Genomic DNA, 19,355 nt, shown 5'->3' with positions numbered 1-19,355 from the left:
TCTACTCTGCAGCCGGGAACAATGGTTTGTCCTGGAGCCTTTGGCAGAAAGTGCCTGGGGAGACTCGGGGTCGACCACTGGGATTCTGGAGCCGGAGCTACAAAGGCTCTGAAGCAAACTACACTCCCACAGAGAAGGAAATCTTGGCTGCCTATGAAGGAGTTCAAGCTGCCTCAGAAGTAATTGGCACCGAAACGCAGCTGCTTCTGGCACCCCGGCTACCAGTGCTGGGGTGGATGTTTAAAGGAAAGGTTCCTTCCACACATCATGCCACAGACACCACATGGAGTAAATGGATTGCCCTCATCACTCAGCGCGCCCGTATTGGAAATCCGAATCGCCCTGGGATTCTGGAAATTACAACAAACTGGCCTGAGGGGGAGACTTTTGGATTGTCTTCTGAAGAAGAGGAGCAAGTGGCACGTGCTGAAGAGGCCCCACCATATAATGAGCTACTGGAAACTGAAAGACAATATGCCCTTTTTACGGATGGTTCCTGCCGAATCATAGGCACTAGTCGGAAATGGAAAGCTGCAGTGTGGAGCCCCACACGACAAGTTGCACAAGCTACTGAAGGACAAGGTGGATCGAGTCAGCTTGCAGAGCTTAAAGCTGTCCAGCTGGCTTTGGATATTGCTGAGCAAGAGAAGTGGCCGAGGCTCTATCTCTACACCGACTCATGGATGGTAGCTAATGCTCTGTGGGGATGGCTGAGTCGCTGGAAAAAGGCCAACTGGCAGCGCAGAGGGAAACCTATCTGGGCCGCCGAGATCTGGCAGGACATTGCCACCCGAGTAGAGAAGCTGACCGTGAAGATCCGACACGTGGATGCACACATACCCAAGAGTCGGGCTACTGAAGAGCATCACAACAACGAACAGGTAGACCAAGCTGCCAAGGTGAAAATATCACAAGTAGACCTAGATTGGCAGTATAAGGGAGAATTATTCCTAGCTCATTGGGCCCATGATGCTTCTGGTCATCAGGGGAGAAACGCAACATACCGATGGGCCCGTGACCAAGGGGTGGACCTTACTATGGACAACATCTCACATGTCATACACGACTGTGAGACCTGCGCTGCAATCAAACAGGCCAAGAGGATGAAGCCTCTGTGGTACGGTGGGCGATGGCTGAAATACAGGTATGGGGAAGCCTGGCAAATTGACTATATCATGCTTCCCCAAACCCGCCAAGGCAAGCGCTATGTACTGACCATGGTGGAAGCAACCACAGGATGGTTGGAAACCTACCCTGTGCCTCATGCCACTGCCCGGAACACCATCTTAGGCCTAGAAAAGCAGGTCTTGTGGAGACACGGCACCCCTGAGAGAACTGAGTCGGACAATGGGACCCATTTCAAGAACAGCCTTATCAACACCTGGGCCAGAGAACACGGCATTGAGTGGATATATCATATCCCCTATCATGCACCAGCTGCCGGGAAAGTTGAACGATGCAATGGACTGCTTAAGACCACCCTGAAGGCACTCGGTGGGGGAAACTTCAGGAATTGGGAATTGAACTTAGCAAAAGCTACCTGGATGGTCAACACCCGAGGGTCCATCAATCGAGCTGGTCCTGCCCAATCTGAACCCTTGCACACAGTGGATGGAGATAAAGTCCCTGTGGTACATATGAAAGGTATTTTAGGAAAGACTGTTTGGATTAATCCCACCCCAGGCAAAGACAAACCCATCCGTGGGATTATTTTTGCTCAAGGACCCGGTTATACTTGGTGGGTAATGCAGAAGGATGGGGAAACCCGTTGTGTACCACAAGGAAACTTAGTTTTAAGTGAGGACTATGTGTAAGGTTTCATCATGATGCAGATGGAAATAGGAAAAGGGGTGGATAATGTCCAAGACTGAGCACCAAGATGTTTCCTATTACCATCCGAGTAGCAGTTGCATCTGGACAGTTTTTCTTATCTCCTGTTAATGGGCCCATCAATGTCTTGCCACATGACTCAGAGATAACACTCTCCAGGAGCCAGTTCTGTTTAACAGGTGATTAAGAACACACCTTGTGACTCAAAATAACATCAGCCCATTGTGAGATGCTCCGCCCAGGGGGAGAAGCTAGGCATTCCCACCTGGATAAATCCAGGCATTTCTAGACAGAAAAGCAGCCTTTCCACAGGTTTCCGAGAAGACACAGCAACCACATCTGCCACTCCAAGAGGACTGCAGCCACTCCAATTTGGACTGCTACCAGCACACTGGCCAAAGCGGGTGTCAGGTTGTATTCTGACTTTGCCAGCGGTCTTCCTTTTGTATCATTGCGTGTATTTTTTGTCTTTTTTTTTTTTTTTTTTCCTTTTCCCAATAAATTGTATTTCTGACTTGTATTTCTGACTTGGAGTCTCTCACTGGTTTTGCTTTCAAACCAGAACATCATGCCACAAGCAGCCACTGAAGTGTAGGTGGACAAATCAGAAGGGTGGGGAACAGCTCAGTGCCAATAGTAGACACTGTGCCGAGGCAGCCAAATCTATCATATGATCCCTGATGCCAGAGAGTCTCAACACCTGACATTGCTCTGACATTGCTTCATTTCCAATTTGGCTGGATGAGACCCTGCACAAAGCCTCACAGTACACAAGCTTGAGGATGCCACCCATGTGCTTCTCAAATCCTGTCATCCTTCAGACACTACAGATACCTGTAATGGTCAGGACACAGATATGAAGGTGTCCAAACTCTGCACAAGGACCCACCAGTGCAGCACTTGGAATTTGTCCCAGCCAAAAGCCAAAGGAGTGCTGGAGAAACTTCTGCTTCATATAAAGGACACAACTGCACTCGCTGCTGGAAAGCACATGTAAGCCTACTTAATCAAAAGATGTCCTGGAGTTATTTCTTTTCCCAGAGTAAGACTCCTGAGATCCCTTTTGAAGCTAAAATGACCAGAAGTTTGGCTCACCAGTGCCAAGTGCCCCACCTGCCCTTTCCCAGCTTCCTGCATGGGGGATGTAGGATGGCACAGCATGCAGTGCGGAGGTACTCAGACTCCAAACAACACCTCAGCATGTTCTCACATGAAAAGCAGCCACCCATCCCAAATTTTCAAGGTATTGCAAATAAAAAAATCTAAATTCTTTCATCAGGAAATCAAGTTGCTGCTAGGTGATACAATGAAGACCCCATCTGCAGACAGAAGTGCAGGAATATAATGGCAGGTGAGGGGACCTGAATAATATCCTTCCATGGCTACCCTCAGGCCATCCCAGGAACTGCCATCCCAGAATCTAACAGCCCATCTAGGATACATTTCCACAAGCCCAGAGGCCCAAAGGCAGCTAGGGGGATGTGAACTGGGCTTTTTGGAATTGTGGAATGCAAATCTGTTCAGAGGAATAGAAACCCCTTTTGGGGTCCTGCCAAGACTGTCCTACAGCCACCTCAACCCCAGTGTCTGGTCAGTGGGGGCAGCCCTCTGAAACATCTTTTGGACCAACATGAGGAAACAAAAGCAAGTAAAGGAAAGGACTGAGATTATTTGGGAAGAATAAATATGGGAAAGATAGACTATAACAAGGGCCAGTTGTACATAAACCTTTGGCTGGTCAGTACACCTCTGTGCACTCACCTCCCCTTTCCTAGGCAAGCACTCTGTTCCACATGCGCACCTGTGTACTGGGGTACAAGTGACAGCAGCTGGAGTGGGACCACCGGTCCCAGTGACCCATGTGTGGCATTCACATTCTCTGGACAGAGAGACATAATTCTGTCTCTCAGGAGAAGCACAGAGAGAAGAGAAAACAATCTTTATCTCTGCTCCTTTGTTTTCTCCATGTGGAATGTGGTATGGAGATTGTTTACCTGAAGTGATTGCTTGGTTGGATTCTGGTGAAGGTTGTTTGGGTTCAATGACCAATTGGATCCAGCTGTGGCTCAGACTCTCAGCAGAGAAGTCACAAGTTTTGGTAGTTAGGTAAGAAGTAAGTATGTAGAATAGTATAGTATCTCTTTAAATAGTATATTAATGTAATATAATATAGTTTTAATAAAGCTATCCTTCAGCCTTGTGATCTGGAACCAGACATCATTATTTCTTCCCTTTCCAGGGTCACTGCATTTTTACAATACCCATGTGCCTGAGTGCCACCAGCTGCTGTGACTACAAGCAAGTGAATGAACATGAGCCACAGGAACGTCAGGCCAAAGGAGCCAACCAGGAGGCTACCTGGGAGCAGGGGAGGGGATGTCTAAGGGTGACCCGCAGGAGCTGATTACTGGACACACCATTGAGTCCTGCCAAGCTGATGGAGATGGGTATAGGGGTGTAGGCGGAACTGTGGGTGTCTCTAGGCAGAAAGAACCTGGGGAAGAGCAAGGATCCCGATCCAATCAAGACAGAGAGATCCCCAGTGTGAGACACTGGGAGGTCTGGAGTGTGTGTGTGCTATGTGTAACCACAGAAGATGTCTGTACACCTCCCCCCTGGGACTGCAGGCCTCAGGGCCCATCTATCCCAGTGGAAGTAACCAGAGGCACAGGATCTGGAGGCCAGGTATGGACATGAGTATTTCCACTAGTGGTCCTTCATCCTGACGAGCCAAGAGGGAAAAGGATGAAGCTGCTGCTGTGGTCTGTGGGTGTGCTGCACATGCCTACCTGTGCTATCTGTGTAGGGCTGGATGTGTGTACATACATAATTTGTCTGTGTTTGTGTGTGTCTACAAGCAACATCTTCCAAACCTCGCTACTCCTTCCACCTGAAGGGCTGGGAATGTGCCAGCCCTTTAGGTTCCAGGCTCAGCCCTGCCCCAGAATTTTGTCCAGGAACATCCTCAGCACTGCAACACTCCTCAGAGCTCTACAGCAGGAACTCTACATACACATGGAGCAAACATGGAAGTCAGCGCAGGTATTCTTCCACTGGGATGTACCAAAAGGAAGAAGCCAGAAAGTCAATACTTCAAAATAGCATCAATATCCTGTATTTTCGGCCACAGATGTTAAATGTTTTATTCCAATCAAAAGTTACTGCCTGGATTCATCCCCTTTGTCTTTAAGCCCTGAGCCAAGGGATCTGAATTACAGAGGAGCAGCTTCCCTTCCTTACACAATACAGACAAGAACAGAGAAGCAGTCTAGAGCAATCATTTTCCTCACTCAAATAAATGACTAGATTCTATCTACATTTTGTAACTGTAACACACATCGCTCTAAAGTGAACCATTGTGCTGCTTCCTCAAGCATGCAAAACGTCCCTCCTGGGCTCATCCCAACCAAGTGGAATTGCTGCAATTTGGTGTCTGATGGGTGGGAGCAGTAGGAGCAATAAAGACAACTGCAAAGCTCCCCTGAACTCACCTAACTCCCAGACTGCACCATGACAGTTTTCCAATTGCCATCTATCCTGCCCATGGCAAAATTAATATCATCTAAATCTAATTAGTATTTCTAGTGCCAGTGCAAAAAAACAACCAATGATTCAAATTTCACCACAGGTTGATAGGCTAGAGGCAGCTCTGAGGTCTACCTGGTTCCACCCTGCTCAGGAAGGGCCAGCCAGCACCAGGAGCCCAGGACCACGTCCTGGAATATCTCCAAGGATGGAGACAGCAAAATCTCCCTGAGAAACCTGGACCAGGATTTGGTCACCCTCACAGGGAAAAAAGTATTTCTGATGTGCAGAGGGACCCTTCAGCATTCCAGTTTGTGCCCCTGGTGTCTGGTCCTGCCACTGGGCACCACTGGGAAGAGCCAGGCTCTGACCTCTTTGCCGCTTGCCTTTATATGTTTGTATACACTGATGAGAATGCCCTGAGGCTGATCAGCTCTAGGATGGACAGCAGACACCAGTGCTGGGGCTGTCCTCCCCAAGGACAGGACTTTGTGTTTTCCTGGCTGAATGTCAGGATAGGTTTCTGCTGGCCCATTTCTCCAACCTGCAGGTCCCTCTGGAGGGATCTGTGACTGCCTGGTTTGTCAGCTGCTCCTCCCAGTTTGGTGTCACCTGTCACTTACTGAGGATGTCCTCTGCAATCTGCACATTGCAAACACCCACCCAGTATTCAGCTCCCTATACAATTGCCATTGCTGCCTTTTCACAGATTGTGAGCATAACTTAAAGGTACAGAATCCCTCCAACTGTTTTCAAAGAACAGATGACCAGAAAACAGCTCCAAATGTGCAGATAAAGCATCTTGCAGAAAAGTCTTAATATTAACTGATTCTTACCTGTCTTGTTCAGGATCAGGGTTCATGGAGCACACCCAGCTGTCAGGGTAGTTTTTCTCCACTGAGCTCAGCTGGAATGGGAGAGTCCGCCACTTCAGACAGACATCTGTCAGACAGACACTTTGCAAGTCAGAAATACACAGCCTGAGACACATCATTTTTTCCCATAGCCTGGTTTTTTTCCATAGGCCATTTAAGCACCACACCAAAGTGTATCCAACAACAGTAAGACTAGTGGCCAAAAAAAAAGTGAGACAGTAACAGAATACATTGAGTCAATTATTTCTTTGTGCTCACAAAACGCTTGAATGAAACCCTCAAAGACAACCCTGACAAGAATGCAATGAAGCCTGGCATCGACCAATACCAGAGGACCTCACACTCCTGCTGCAACTATGACATATACAAACTGAATTGAACAGCCAGTCCAGACATCACAGCTCAGCCCAGCAGTCAGGCTGTCTCTTAATGATACCAAAGTAACACAAATCACAGGCGTATCCCCTTAAAAAAAAAATCTATTAAATTTTTGATGAACCAGGAACACAAATTTGTCTTCCAGAGTATTGCTAGCCTACCAGGAAACCAATAGCTTCATAAAATCAAGTTCTGCCAAGAAAATCCAAACGTCCTTAGATCAGGCTCTGGAAGGATATCAACAAGGGAAGACAAGAAGGAGAGCAAAGCCCCTCCTCCTTCAGAAGAACCTTGAAAAGACTGAGACAACCATCAAGGCAGAAGAGCCTAACAAATAATTTCACAAGAGAGGCCTTACATTCCTTCCTACAACCACATCCTCAAGTCCCAGGGAGAAAATAAGGGAGTTTGGTGTCCCTCTACCAGGTGACAAAGTGATGGTGTGCAGCTTCCTATTACTCTAACAAGAGCTTAGCCAGAGCTGTTTAGAGGTGCACAGAAGAGAACTTGCATTAAATTCCAAGGTAATTGTAAAAGGTTCCCTCTGTGCTGACATAGTGCAGGCCAGTGCATCAGGGTACAAATTACTTGGCCACTTCCCATTGCCTGTGAGGATGTTTCAGATCTTATTCTGGTGCTGGGATGGGCGCCTTTGGTGAGTTCCAGTTTGTATGACATTTCTAAGCCTGCTCTCAACACAGTTACTGTCAGGGCACCTGAAGATCAGTTAGTGAACTGTGCTGGAAAGGAGCCTTATACCAGGATGTCACAGAATACCACTGAGTGCAAAGGCAAACTGCAGAGGAGACAGGCCCTAGGAAAGGATAATTATAGTCCATCCCAAATCTCCTATGCATTTAACTGTCTCCTTCTGCAGCCAGGAGTGTCCCTCCCCTTCCCCAGAGAGAAGCAGTCGCATCAGACGCACCGCACTGAATTGTGGTGGGGATCTCCATGGCTCTCCTACGCTTGTAGCGCAGTTCACTAGACGGAGGCTGGTTCCAGTTTGCTGATAAATAACCAAATTCATCCCAGAACTTGATGATACCTCTCTGGGCTGGAAAACAAACCACATCCTGCTCAATATGGAGCCATTATCACAAAATCACCATCTGCACTCTTGGCTGTCCTCCAGCCACCCAAATTTCTCCTTCCAGACCCTGGTAATTATGAAGCTTCATTACCTATTGCAACATCTTTCCAATACTGAGCCAAATGCTCTCCCATGGCCTTCAGCAAATGTCGATACTCCTTGGCATCAGCAAAGTCTTGTTTATTATGGGTTGGCTCCAGAACCAAATAGGGCACATCCACCACACCTACCACTCCTCCACATGCCCTGGAAGAGGGATACAGAGTGACACAGAGGGACACAGATTAAACTGACAAGCTGGAAACCTGAACTGTCATGCAAAATGTAAGATGGGCTCAGATATTTGTACTTGCTGTCAAGACCTATTTTGCCTGTCTCTAGAATGAGGCACTAGTACTACCAGCACTCATCAGCACCAAATGCCAAGCACCTCATACTGCTGCAGGGATGACTAAAATTTGTGTAAAGAACTCTCTATCAAGAAACCAGGGCAATAGTAGGCACTACTAAATATAATTTATTTGTCAGAATGCAAACTGAAGGCTGACAAAATGAGCAGGCCTCAGGCTCATGAAGAATGGTTAATGCAAAACATGGTTATTGTACAGCCTAAGTCAGACATAGAAATATGCCAAGCTTAAGCAAAAAGATTGCAGAAAAATCTGCAGGACTCACATGCCACCTTCCAGCTGTGGGCCCACCTTCTCATACATCTTGATCAGCCGACTGCAGTTATAAATGAACATGCCATCCAGGTCGCGCTGCTCAATGTTCACCCCAAAGATAAAATTCAGCTCCTTGGGTTCCTTCAGCGCCCTGTAGGGGACAAAACAGAGCCTCTAGGGATGCTGAAAATAAAGCATACTATTTTCTGGTGTTAGAGAGAGGGTATGGAAATCTGACACCCTTGAGCATTAAATTAATCCGGTAAACTGCTACTTCTGAAAAATACAAAACATTTACTGAAAGAGCATTACAACCGAATCTGAACAAAATACAAAACCTTTGCAATACAGATACTAATTTAGGCTGGACAGATAATTTTTCATTTGAATATGTTTTCTCCTTCAGAACAGATTCTGGTTTTTACTTCAGATGTTTTTATTCAGTGAATTAGTTTTATGAGAGCGCTGTTGCATCCAGCCTGGTCCTTTCCCATGCTATTTTGGTTTGTATTTTCCAGCTACATATCCCTTTCTAGATAAAGCATGGAAATTCAGATTTCAATACAAAACTATAGTCTTGATATTCTGATTCTAGAAAGTTTTCTTAATTCCAAATTTCACAAAGCTGCTCCTTAAGTTCAAAAGCTGAAGGATACAATATGCAGCCCAAGCAGAGCTATTTTTTCTGGAATGTCAGGATATCAATTTGCATGATTTCTCTATCTATGCAGCAGATGACTCCAACAAAAGTTGGCCTTGAGTACGTTTGTGAACCCATAGGGATTTCTCAATCTGAATATTTGGTTACCAGGAATTCTATATCCATTAAGGCCAAAAACCTTCAGATTTTGATCTCTCTGTGCTATAAATCAAACAAAATCCCTGTGTCTCACAAACAAGTCCTGCTCTTCAACATACTAAATTAATCAGGTTCCACAGCTTTCCTGATACCCATGCTGAAGATTTTTCGTAAGAAGGATCCTTAGCCTCAGGATGAAGGTATCCTCAAATGTGAGGTCCAAACCAGTAACTACTGCAAAGCAGAGCCTATACCATGGTTCTGCCCACCCCTCTCAATTTTGACCTGCTTTATATTGCCCACCTGCCCCCATCAAGTCCTTTGCAGTTATGTACTTTATCTTAATGAGGAATTTGACTTCTGCTTAAATGGTTAGCTGAAGATAGTGGAATTCTTTAAAATGTTCTGTTGACTGTCTACTAATATCAAATATTAGGAAGACCTGAGCCATGCATGCATGAACTCTACACAATGATCACCTGCAAATATGAGATCTGAATCTATCTCAATAGTGAAACTTTGCAAAATAAATCCCAAAATAAATAAAATTTATATTCACTTTTTGTTTAAGGCCATCTTCCCCTCACACAAATGCAATGGTACCCTGTGACACAACTTCATTTAAAACAGGTGACTGTAATACATTATTGGGAAAACACCTGAAATAGCAGTTTTTAGTAATTTTAAATCTAAACCTTTGCCAAGAGGGGTTTTGAACACTGCCAACTGCTGAGCTGAAATGTGACCCTTTGGTCTCAGCTCACTGAGGTAGAAAACCATGATTCAAGAGCATGAGCAAGTGTGGCAAAACACCCATCTCAGGGACTAATTTTCTTTTTCTGACTTCTGGAAAAGAATGTAGAGCCTTATACTTCAAGTAATAGCATGTACTCACCTACAAAACAAAGAGGACATCTCATTTTTATCAGAGAGAACAAGAAGTAAAATTATCATCCAAACCACAGAAAATGAAGTGGTGGGTCAAAAGCCAGGGATTTAATTACTAGAAATGTAGTACCTGTCCTATTGTCTGGAATCAGATCCAACCTGATCTTACACAGCCTTTGGAAACCAGAAAGCACTTCTTTCATTGATGCACCCAGCATCAGGGAAACAGCAGAAAACTGTCCTAGGACATCCTCTGTAATTCAAGAATTTTCCAACAGACAACAGGGATTGGTTAGTACAGAAGCTATCCTATTATACACATCTTTCAGGATTTTTTTTTGGTTTTCTGAATGAAGTACAATGCTGCGGAACAGCATGATCCTCTGAACTGCTGCTGATCACTAGTGATGAATGCAGGGACACACAGAAAGCCATGTACCTGCCCAGAACATTTTTTTGCTGGTCAGCTTAGTAACAGGAAGAAGTATTTTGCCCATGGGCAGGAAGGCCAGAAGACTATTCACAAAATTTTTCGTTGCACGCTAATGTCACCAAACCCAAGAATTAAAGAACAAAGGTGTAGATGGAAAAGTATGTGGAAGCTGAAGGAGAGAGGTTCTCTCACAAGCTTCTGTATCATTCAGATCCTAGCTTTAGCACTTTTAAATTAAAGCTGTATTTATTTATTTCTTTTTAGCATCTTAAGATGCATTAGATCTACCTCTGGCAACAAGTCTGGGATAGCTCTGACCTAGGCAGCCATGTAGATGGGCATGCACACACATAGATGGGAATGGAGATGTTCTGTATCTAAATCTCCAACTTCCTCAAACTCAGTATTTGTTTTAAGAGCATTTTTTTCTGGTTTTCACTCCATTTGAGAAATGCAAAACAAATGTATATGAAGAGTGAAATATTCCTGTGAGTACATCAAAAACCAAAGTTAATTGCCACCAGAACTAAGCTAGAAGAATGCCTTGGGATTTCACAGCACTGACTACACCAAAACTCAGCCTGTTTTTAGAAAGCATCCCTAAAATTCCTAAAAGCTGTTTCATTGTAATTTGCAAACATTTGTTCATCAGACTGAATCTTCTCTGCAGGTGAAAAAGCAAGACTGAAAAAAAACTGATGTGAAAACCAGGTAAGCATTTAGAGAAAAAAAGCCCAATCCAGAGACCCTCATGTCTTCCAGCAGGTAAGAGGAGAATACCAGAGGTAACCATAATAGCGCCCCAGCTGCTCAGTTTAAAAGCCCAAGCATACGAGACACCCATGGATATTTAAGCTTTGAGGCGAACCAAAAATACACGCAAAAGAGGAGAGCTATATGAGCACCTGGAGCAAACAGCCTAGGTACTCCAGAGTTTGGAAGCCCCTGCACTCACCGCTGCTTTGCATCTTGAATTCTTTTCTTGACGTCAGCCTCCCGCCGCATGGTGATAGCTGAGTTCTGGACCTGACGCAATGTCACCTGCAAACAGGCATTGCATAGTCAAGCTGGGAAATTAATAAAATTCACTCAATTTATGATTTTCTGCTCTTTCAGGAAGAGCTGAGAAATGTTTTAAATGTAAAGAAGTCACAACTGGTAGACAGTGACAATCAGTGTGACTCCACATGTAGGGCAAACTTATGCTAGGTTGTTTAAGCATAAGCATTGTTTAATCTACACAGTTGCTTGGAGGAAAATGTCTACATGTAAAAAAAGGATTAAGGAAATTGAAAACAGTGGCAATGGAGCACAAGGAAACATCCAGGACACCTGGATACTATTGTTTCCATGACATACCAATAGGAAGCTCAGTGATTTTAAACTGGTTTTACTTGCTGACTTTCCTGGTGTCCCTGCCAGCCCTCCTCCCAACTCCTGGCACCAGGGCTCAGCCTTGCCCCTCTCAAAGCCAAAGTCCCACTGGAAGGAAGCAAAGAGGCTCTCTCCAAAAGCCCCTGCCCAAATGCTGCAGAGACAGCTGCACAGGCAGCAGGGAACAGCCAAAAAGCCTGTAGCTCTAGTTCTGTTCCCCGGGCCACTTCCACAGAGGCTGTCGGCAAACAGCACCTGGAGTCTGGAGGTCACCTTCCCACGCAGGATATACTGGGGGTGTAGGCAGGGGAATGCCAGCACACTTCTCACTTGGGCTGCACACCATGTGAAGATGGTGAAACGCATCCAGTGGTGATGAAGCCGTGGAGATGCCTAAATGTTGCTGGAAGTTCACTGCCAACTGGAGCCACCACCTGCTTAACCATCACACGGCATGCTGCCACGGGGTGCTGCCCAGTCAGCATCCCTCCACCGCCAGTGTTACGAATATCCCTTGGTGCCCAAAACACGACATGCTGCCAAAAGCACTAGGCTCACCCTGGACTCCCGCGTGAGATCCCCTCCGAGGCGTAGCTCAAGGGCACGGGCTTTGCTCTCTGCCTCACGAGCCTTCTCTTCCGCTGAAACATACAGGGACAAGGATGCTTCAGCCATTTGGTACAGACAGACATTGTCAGGCATTCACCCAAAGACAGCAATTCCAGAGAGCCTTTGCTGCACTGATGTGTAAAAGGGTACAAAGGGAACACAAAAATGTACAAAAATCAAGCTTTACCTGAGAGGGTGGTCCGACTGACATGGCATCTTAAACATGCTCAGAGGTCACAGTCAAAAGTGGCACAATAGCAGGGATATACTATGCAAAAGCACATTTGAAGGAAGGATCTGTGAGGAAGTCAGCAAGGAACTGGAAAGTCTAAGGATGCCTGTGGCCCTGCCTGCTCTGCTTGGTAATGTGATTCAGAGAAAGGTTCTCACAAAACCAGGATTAAGTTCAGGCTTGAAAATGAGTTCCAGAGAGGTAATTTTTTTGCAAAGACTAAGGGAAAGGACTACTATCAGAGACGCTATTATCTCTGATAATTGCTAAATTTTGCCTGGAAAAAAGACAAATCTACACATTACATGGGACCCAGCATTTGGAAAACCTACCCTGCATGTGATCCTCCTATGCAAGAAACTTACAACATAAAAGGAACTCCCCTTTTTGCCTCTCTCCTAAACAAACAGGAATGTTGACGAGAGGCACATACCACCTTAAGATTCATTCAATAAACCTCATTTTCTGCAAGGAGAACAGACTGAGAACAGTCTTGAATAAGAAGGAATTGGGGGTGCTGGTGGATGAGAGCTGGACCTGTCCCAGCTGTTTGCACTGGCCCTCAGAAACTTCCCATGCCCTGGGCTGATGCCACAGCATGCGCAGCAGGGGAGAGGGAGATTCTGCCCCTGTGCCCTGTCCAGGTGAGACCCCACTTGCATAGCTGCCTCTAGCCCTGGGGCCCAGCACAGGAAGGCTGTGGAGCTGCTGGAGGGCGTCTAGAGGAGGCCATGGAGATGCTCCAAGGGTTAGAGCACCTCTGCTCTGGAGACAGGATAGGAGAGCTGGGGTGCTTAGCCTGGAGAAGGCTTCAGATGAGCTTTAAGATCCCTTCCAATACAAGTTATCCTGTGATTCTGTAATTTGGCAATACAATGGGTGCATGCTGAGGGATGGCGTAGCTCACGCCAAGGCAAACAATGCCTGCACCCCCACAGATGGGGGTGCAGCAGCCTGGTTAACAGCACACCCAGAAGCCATCTCCCTTCCTGCTCTCCTCACAGGAAGATAAATTGTGGCTGTGAGACACTCCAAACAAGGAAACACACCAGTGGAGGAGCGACCTTGCCTACGATTCACATAGGATGAGGTAAGCAAGAAGATGACAAGCTAGGGATTACCGGTATCTCTCCAAAAAGCAGCACTTGGTTACCAGACAGAAGGAAACTGGAGTCTATAGCCAGTCAGTTCACTTAGATGACTACAACACAAATCCCTTTTCCTTTCTACACATTGTCCCATTGGAGTTTCGTTCACCTCATTCCTAGAGCAGCATGGTCTGGGGTTCACAGCTGCTTACCAAGGACTGTGTTGTGTGACTAGCCGTCATCAAGAGACAGTCTGGCTAAATCAAGCCAACAAAGGCTGGAGGCTGCTTAATATATTTGGTCCACTTCAATCAGAGCTTGTAGGGAAGTTGCTGGTGGGCTGAACATATCTGTGGCTAGTGGAGAGAACAGTGGTAACCCAGAAGGGCAGGTAACCCAGGTCAAACCTGCTCCACTAATGCAGTGACAACTGAGCCAGCAGACAGGGACTGATACAGTTACAGGGGTGAGGTCCCAAGGCGTAAAGATGCATCTCCTATGCAGGACAGTGAGCACACAGCAGATGGAACCCATATACACATCCTCCCAGGTGACAACAGGCATGGTGTACCCATGGCACTGCCAAGCACATCACTGGATACACCAAAATAATCTGAAATAATACCTAGAGCAGCACAGAGCTGTTAGTTTCCAGTACTTGATATCTGCATGTCTCCTCACCTCTTCCATTTGTTTGCCTACCCAACTTTGGAAGGGGATTTCCAGAAGCGAGGCAATGGCAATGCCAAGGTGCCTCAGTGCAGTTCTTCTGAACTCAGTCTCAGTTCAGAAGAACACAGAAAGCAAGTGATGGTCTTTCACATCCACCTTGCCCAAGAATGGTACTTTTCTCCTAAGTCCACTCACTCACTTAGGAATCTGGATACTACAGCTTATTGCATGAGGAAGGAAGTTCGTTCCTGGGGAATGAAAAGTGTTTTTTCCTCATCTTAAATATATGTATGTCTTCACTCCTGAGCCATATTTCTTTTTAGATATGCCAAAGCCATGCCACCAACTGCCACCATGTCACTGCTGCTCACACATCTTCCCCATCCAGCTATTTTTTGGTTATCCTGTTTTGATTACACAAGCTCATAAGCTATATCCAGATACTCAGCAATCTCTCAGTGTGACTGATTCCAAAACATTCCTTGTAGGCAGGTATCTCTGGCATTCTGGAACTGCTGTTTGCTCAGCTGAGACCCACCATTTGTCACAATGTACTCCTGGGTTTAAAAGAGCAAACTGCAAATCATTCCTGGGTGATGATCCCTCTGGAGTACTGGAGACCATGAGAAATTAATCATTTCTACCAGCAGGAGAACAAAAAGGCTTGGTGCTACAGATTAAATGTATTTTCCTACAAGTAAAGCAATGAGACGTAGGCCCCTGAGGATAATGCCCCGAGCATATTTTAGTCCTGGAGGCTCCATGTGTGCTCCAATCTTGCAGTAACAGTCTGAGGTCAGCTGGGAGTTTTCACCACAGTGTCCTAAGCCCTTTGCTCAACACCCTCTTTCCCCCAGTGCTGAGGATTTTTTGCAGGACAATGGACACATTCAGCAGATGCACAATCCAGCCTTCTGGTAACAAAGTAACCAGTTCAAGAAACGGGGTCAGTGAATCCTTGACAACAGGAAAAAGAAGAGTCAGAGGAGTCGGCAAAAGTTGCCAGCAAAGTTCAAGAAAGTAAAAAAGAGAACCTGGGGTGGGCCAGACGACCAAAGCAGGACAAGTAAAGAATCGGGTGATCCAATCAGCATTTAATTTTAGACGCATAAACAGCTAGGATTAACCAATCATGTATTAGCTAGAGACACGTGAACAGCAGAACTTATTATAAATATAGGCTTCTGTACAATAAAATTGGCTTCACTTGATCATATTGTTCATGGCATGATGTCCCATTTGTGATCCTCTGCACCATACCCCAGAGGCACCAGGCCCATTCAGTGACCCCATCTGCGGGGACTGCTGGACTCCAGGACGGTTTGGATGGGTGGTAACGAAGGATCTCTGAAGCCCGGTCTTTAGAGCATATGGTTTATTGTAAAGGATGAAGGGCCCTGCTTGGAGTTGCTAGCCGCAACTCGTGGCAGGCCCAGGGAGAGCGGGGGGGGAGAGAGAGAGAGAGAGAGGGTGCCAGGTGGGCGTCCCAGCAGGAGGGTCCAAGAGAGAGCGTCCGGTCCCTCGGCCACACCTTATCAGGGGGCTTCAAGGTGGGCTGGGACAGGACTTGGGCCAATGGGGTTGCAGATACCTGATACTTCAGGGGAGGGTTACAGGTATGGGATGAACCATACATTGGGGGGTGAGACAGGACATTCCATTTGACCTTAGGATATATCAGAAGGGGGGATTGCTTTCAGCTTGGCTATATTATTGTTTTCGAGATGCTCAGTGATTAAGGTTTGGTATTTCAAACCTTGTTTTCATCTCGATATCTGTATTCTCTGATTCTTTTGCCAGGCCATCATATTTATAGGGCCTTGCTATTTCATCTTCCCCAACAGCATGATGTCCCATTTGTGATCCTCTGCACCATACCCCAGAGGCACCAGGCCCATTCAGTGACCCCTGCACTCCCTGAAGCACTGGGTTGGCTTGGTGATTCCTGCACACCAAAAGCACTGGGACAGTTTATAGAATCACAGAATCAATTAGGTTGGAAAAAACCTCTGAGATCATGGAGTCCAACCTGTGACCAACACCACCATGTCAACTGGACCACAGCACTAAGTGCCACATTCAGTCCTTCCTTAAATACCTCCAGGGACGGTGACTCCACCACCTTTCTGGGCAATCCATTCCAATATCTAATGATCCCTTCTGTGAAGAAATTAATCCTAATGTCCAACTTAAGCCTCTCCTGGTGCACTTTCAGACTATGTCTTCTCATCCTGTGACTATCTGCCTGGGAGCAGAGACCCACCCCCACCTGGCTACAGCCTCTTTCAGGTAGTTTTACCTGAGCCTCCTTCTCTCTAAGCTAAACCACCCCAGCTCTCCTCATAGGACATGCACTCCAGACCCTTCACCAGCTCCATTGCCCTTCTCTGGACTCACTCTTAACACCTCAACATCCTTCTTGAAATGAGGGGCCCAGAACTGGACACAGTACTTGAGGTGTGGCCTCAACAGTGATGAGTACCAGGCGGAGGGGAAGAATCACTTCCCTGGTCCTACAGGCCACACTATTTCTAGCAGAGGCCAGGATGTCATTGGCCTCCTTGGCCCCCTGGGCACACACATCCAGTTTCAGTGATCCCTGCACACCCAAAAACATCAGGCTGGTTTGGTGATGGAAATGTGTGACATTTTAGTGTCAATGGGATCTGTTCTCAGCACTGGGACAACAATGGACACCATTTTTCAGTGCCATGTACTAAACTTCACTTTTAAGTGCCATGAAAGCCTCATAGACTGCTTCAGGGAAGAAGCTTCTCTAAATCCTGCTCTTTGCATCTTCTTGAAAAGCAATGGGAGTGTGTGCTTAAGACCTGCCCTGGCTATAGGACTCAATGAAAAAATAAATTCACCTATGAGGATTGAGGCACACAATAAAATCTGCTTAAGCTTCATCTTACCAAGTCTATTTTGCCAGGCTGTACTTCCTAAAGGAGGAACAGGGAACATGGCAATTCACACCATTTCACTCTGCTGCTTTTCTTTGGGGCAGGGTCACAGTCACACTGCCCTCTGTGATGCTGTACAGGCTGAATGTGGCACCGTGACTTGTGTATATGACCTGCAGCCACACGCAGACATGCCTAAAGCAGCTCTGACACAGGGACAGAGGACACGTGCCTCCAAGTGATTTATGTAGTTGATTTATATGAAACCTACCAGAAGATACAGGTCACATATAAATCACTTAAAACTTCCAAGATTCTTCCTTCACTACAGTATTTTTGCATCAAGGGTTAGGGAGGGACATTGCTTTTTGTGTTACACTTCTGGAGACTTAAGGCAGTTATAATACAACTTAATGCTGTATTTATATGCTTGTGTGATTTCTCTATGCTGAATATCCAATTATGACAAACTGAGTTTTCCCTGAGGATTACCCGACTTAACAGGAAAGGAAGATTAGATGGGCAAAAGGTATGCCTGGAAGGGTTAAAACCAAGCAAACCAGGGCTCCCTTGTACACCCAGACCAATCCCTTTACATTAAGTGACAGAATAAAAATCTACTTTTTTAACTGCCTTAATAGGAAAGGTGAAGAACGAAAACACAACCAAAAGTTCATAGTATCTTAAAGGTGAGAGAAGAACTGCAGGATGACAGGGCTCAGCCAGGCTTCTGCTGGGAGTGGGGGCAAACTGCTGGGACTCCAAGGGTTATCCTGTACATCCGCTACTCAGATGAAATGGTCTCTGGGAACAATGTAAATTCCTTCCATTGCATGAATGTAAGTCAGTGTCATGTGTAGTTGCTGCAATAATTCGGTTCCTGAGCAATTCCAGTGATCCCAGAGGCAGGCAACCCCAGGTCACACCAATCAAGGGTTTAGTCCTCCCCTTAGCAACAGATGAATGCACACCCTGACAACTCACCTATCCTTGCCATGTGCTCTGCTTTCTTCACCTCTTGCTCTGCACGGGTCTTGAAACGGTTTGAAGTGTATTTGTACATCCTGTGATGATCAAAATTTATTAATCAGCAAACTCAGCAGTAAGGTCAAACCAAAATTTCATCACTGCATGAGAAAACAAGGTCCCCACATGCTACTCTACTCCTCCCAATAGATTCAATAAATAGAGGAGGTTTACATATCATGAAGTGGACATTTTTGGATGAAGCTAAGCAAAATCTTTTTAAGTCAGAGATGTTTTAATAGTAGCTCCAACCACAATATCCAGCGGGGGTGAAATATATCCATATTCTTGTAGCAAATATCAAGACTTAGAGAAATAATTTCTTCAGAAGTAAAAAGGAAGAGTGAATATATATGGAAAGCTTCTCAAAACCTTCCCACCACAGCTAAATAACCTTTCCTGTGAACAGCTGTCCACATATGCAGTCTGATCAGTCCATCTCACACAGGGCTATCTCAAAGCAAAACAACAATTTGATCAGAACTTCAAGTTTCAGGACACTTCTGTGTGTTTTGTATCTGACTCATAACCTTGTACATTGTGCTAGAGATGGAGCAGCTTGTTTCACCTTCCTAACCTGCCATGCTAACATGCCAAATACAGACCCAAATTCACTGACTGCTGCAGAGCGAGAGACTGGTGTTCGTGAGGCAGAAACTCATGAATGTGCATCACCTCCAAGCACGTCACAAGGAAAGATGACACCTAGGACAAGCAGAGCCTGCGGGAACTCAGATCACTTTAAGACACAAGGTTTTGGATATACCAAGAGGAAAATCCCATCCCAAATGGATGGGATTAACTTTTCCAGTATTTAGCTAAAGCAAAAGCCACTAAAAATGCTGTTTTTACATAGAGGTAAAAACACATGGGGATGTAACATTTGACTGACCAACTGATTGGAATCATGCTTAGATCCTAATGAGAGACAAAATTCCCCCCAAATGGCAGATAAACTGTCA

General features: G+C 45.8%; 1 protein-coding gene across 7 annotated transcripts in view; it reads right to left on the bottom strand.

Moving 5' to 3' along the window:
- The window catches only part of MORC2 (MORC family CW-type zinc finger 2), a 52,236-nt gene that overhangs the window by 7,671 nt on the left and 25,210 nt on the right, over positions 1–19,355 (bottom strand). For all 7 annotated transcript variants that reach the window (XM_053994299.1, XM_053994302.1, XM_053994300.1 and 4 more), the window contains 7 exons: positions 18,352–18,431; positions 12,419–12,501; positions 11,442–11,527; positions 8,377–8,517; positions 7,793–7,947; positions 7,537–7,665; positions 6,192–6,297 (listed from right to left, as the gene is read on the bottom strand). In XM_053994299.1, the coding sequence (XP_053850274.1) occupies positions 6,192–6,297; positions 7,537–7,665; positions 7,793–7,947; positions 8,377–8,517; positions 11,442–11,527; positions 12,419–12,501; positions 18,352–18,431 (780 nt within the window). The remainder of the gene's footprint in view (positions 1–6,191; positions 6,298–7,536; positions 7,666–7,792; positions 7,948–8,376; positions 8,518–11,441; positions 11,528–12,418; positions 12,502–18,351; positions 18,432–19,355) is intronic.

The sequence above is a fragment of the Vidua macroura genome, chromosome 18, assembly GCF_024509145.1.
Source record: "Vidua macroura isolate BioBank_ID:100142 chromosome 18, ASM2450914v1, whole genome shotgun sequence".
Classification (NCBI taxonomy): domain Eukaryota; kingdom Metazoa; phylum Chordata; class Aves; order Passeriformes; family Viduidae; genus Vidua; species Vidua macroura.
Note: the sequence above shows the minus strand (reverse complement) of the source record. Positions and strands in the feature narration are given on the sequence as shown.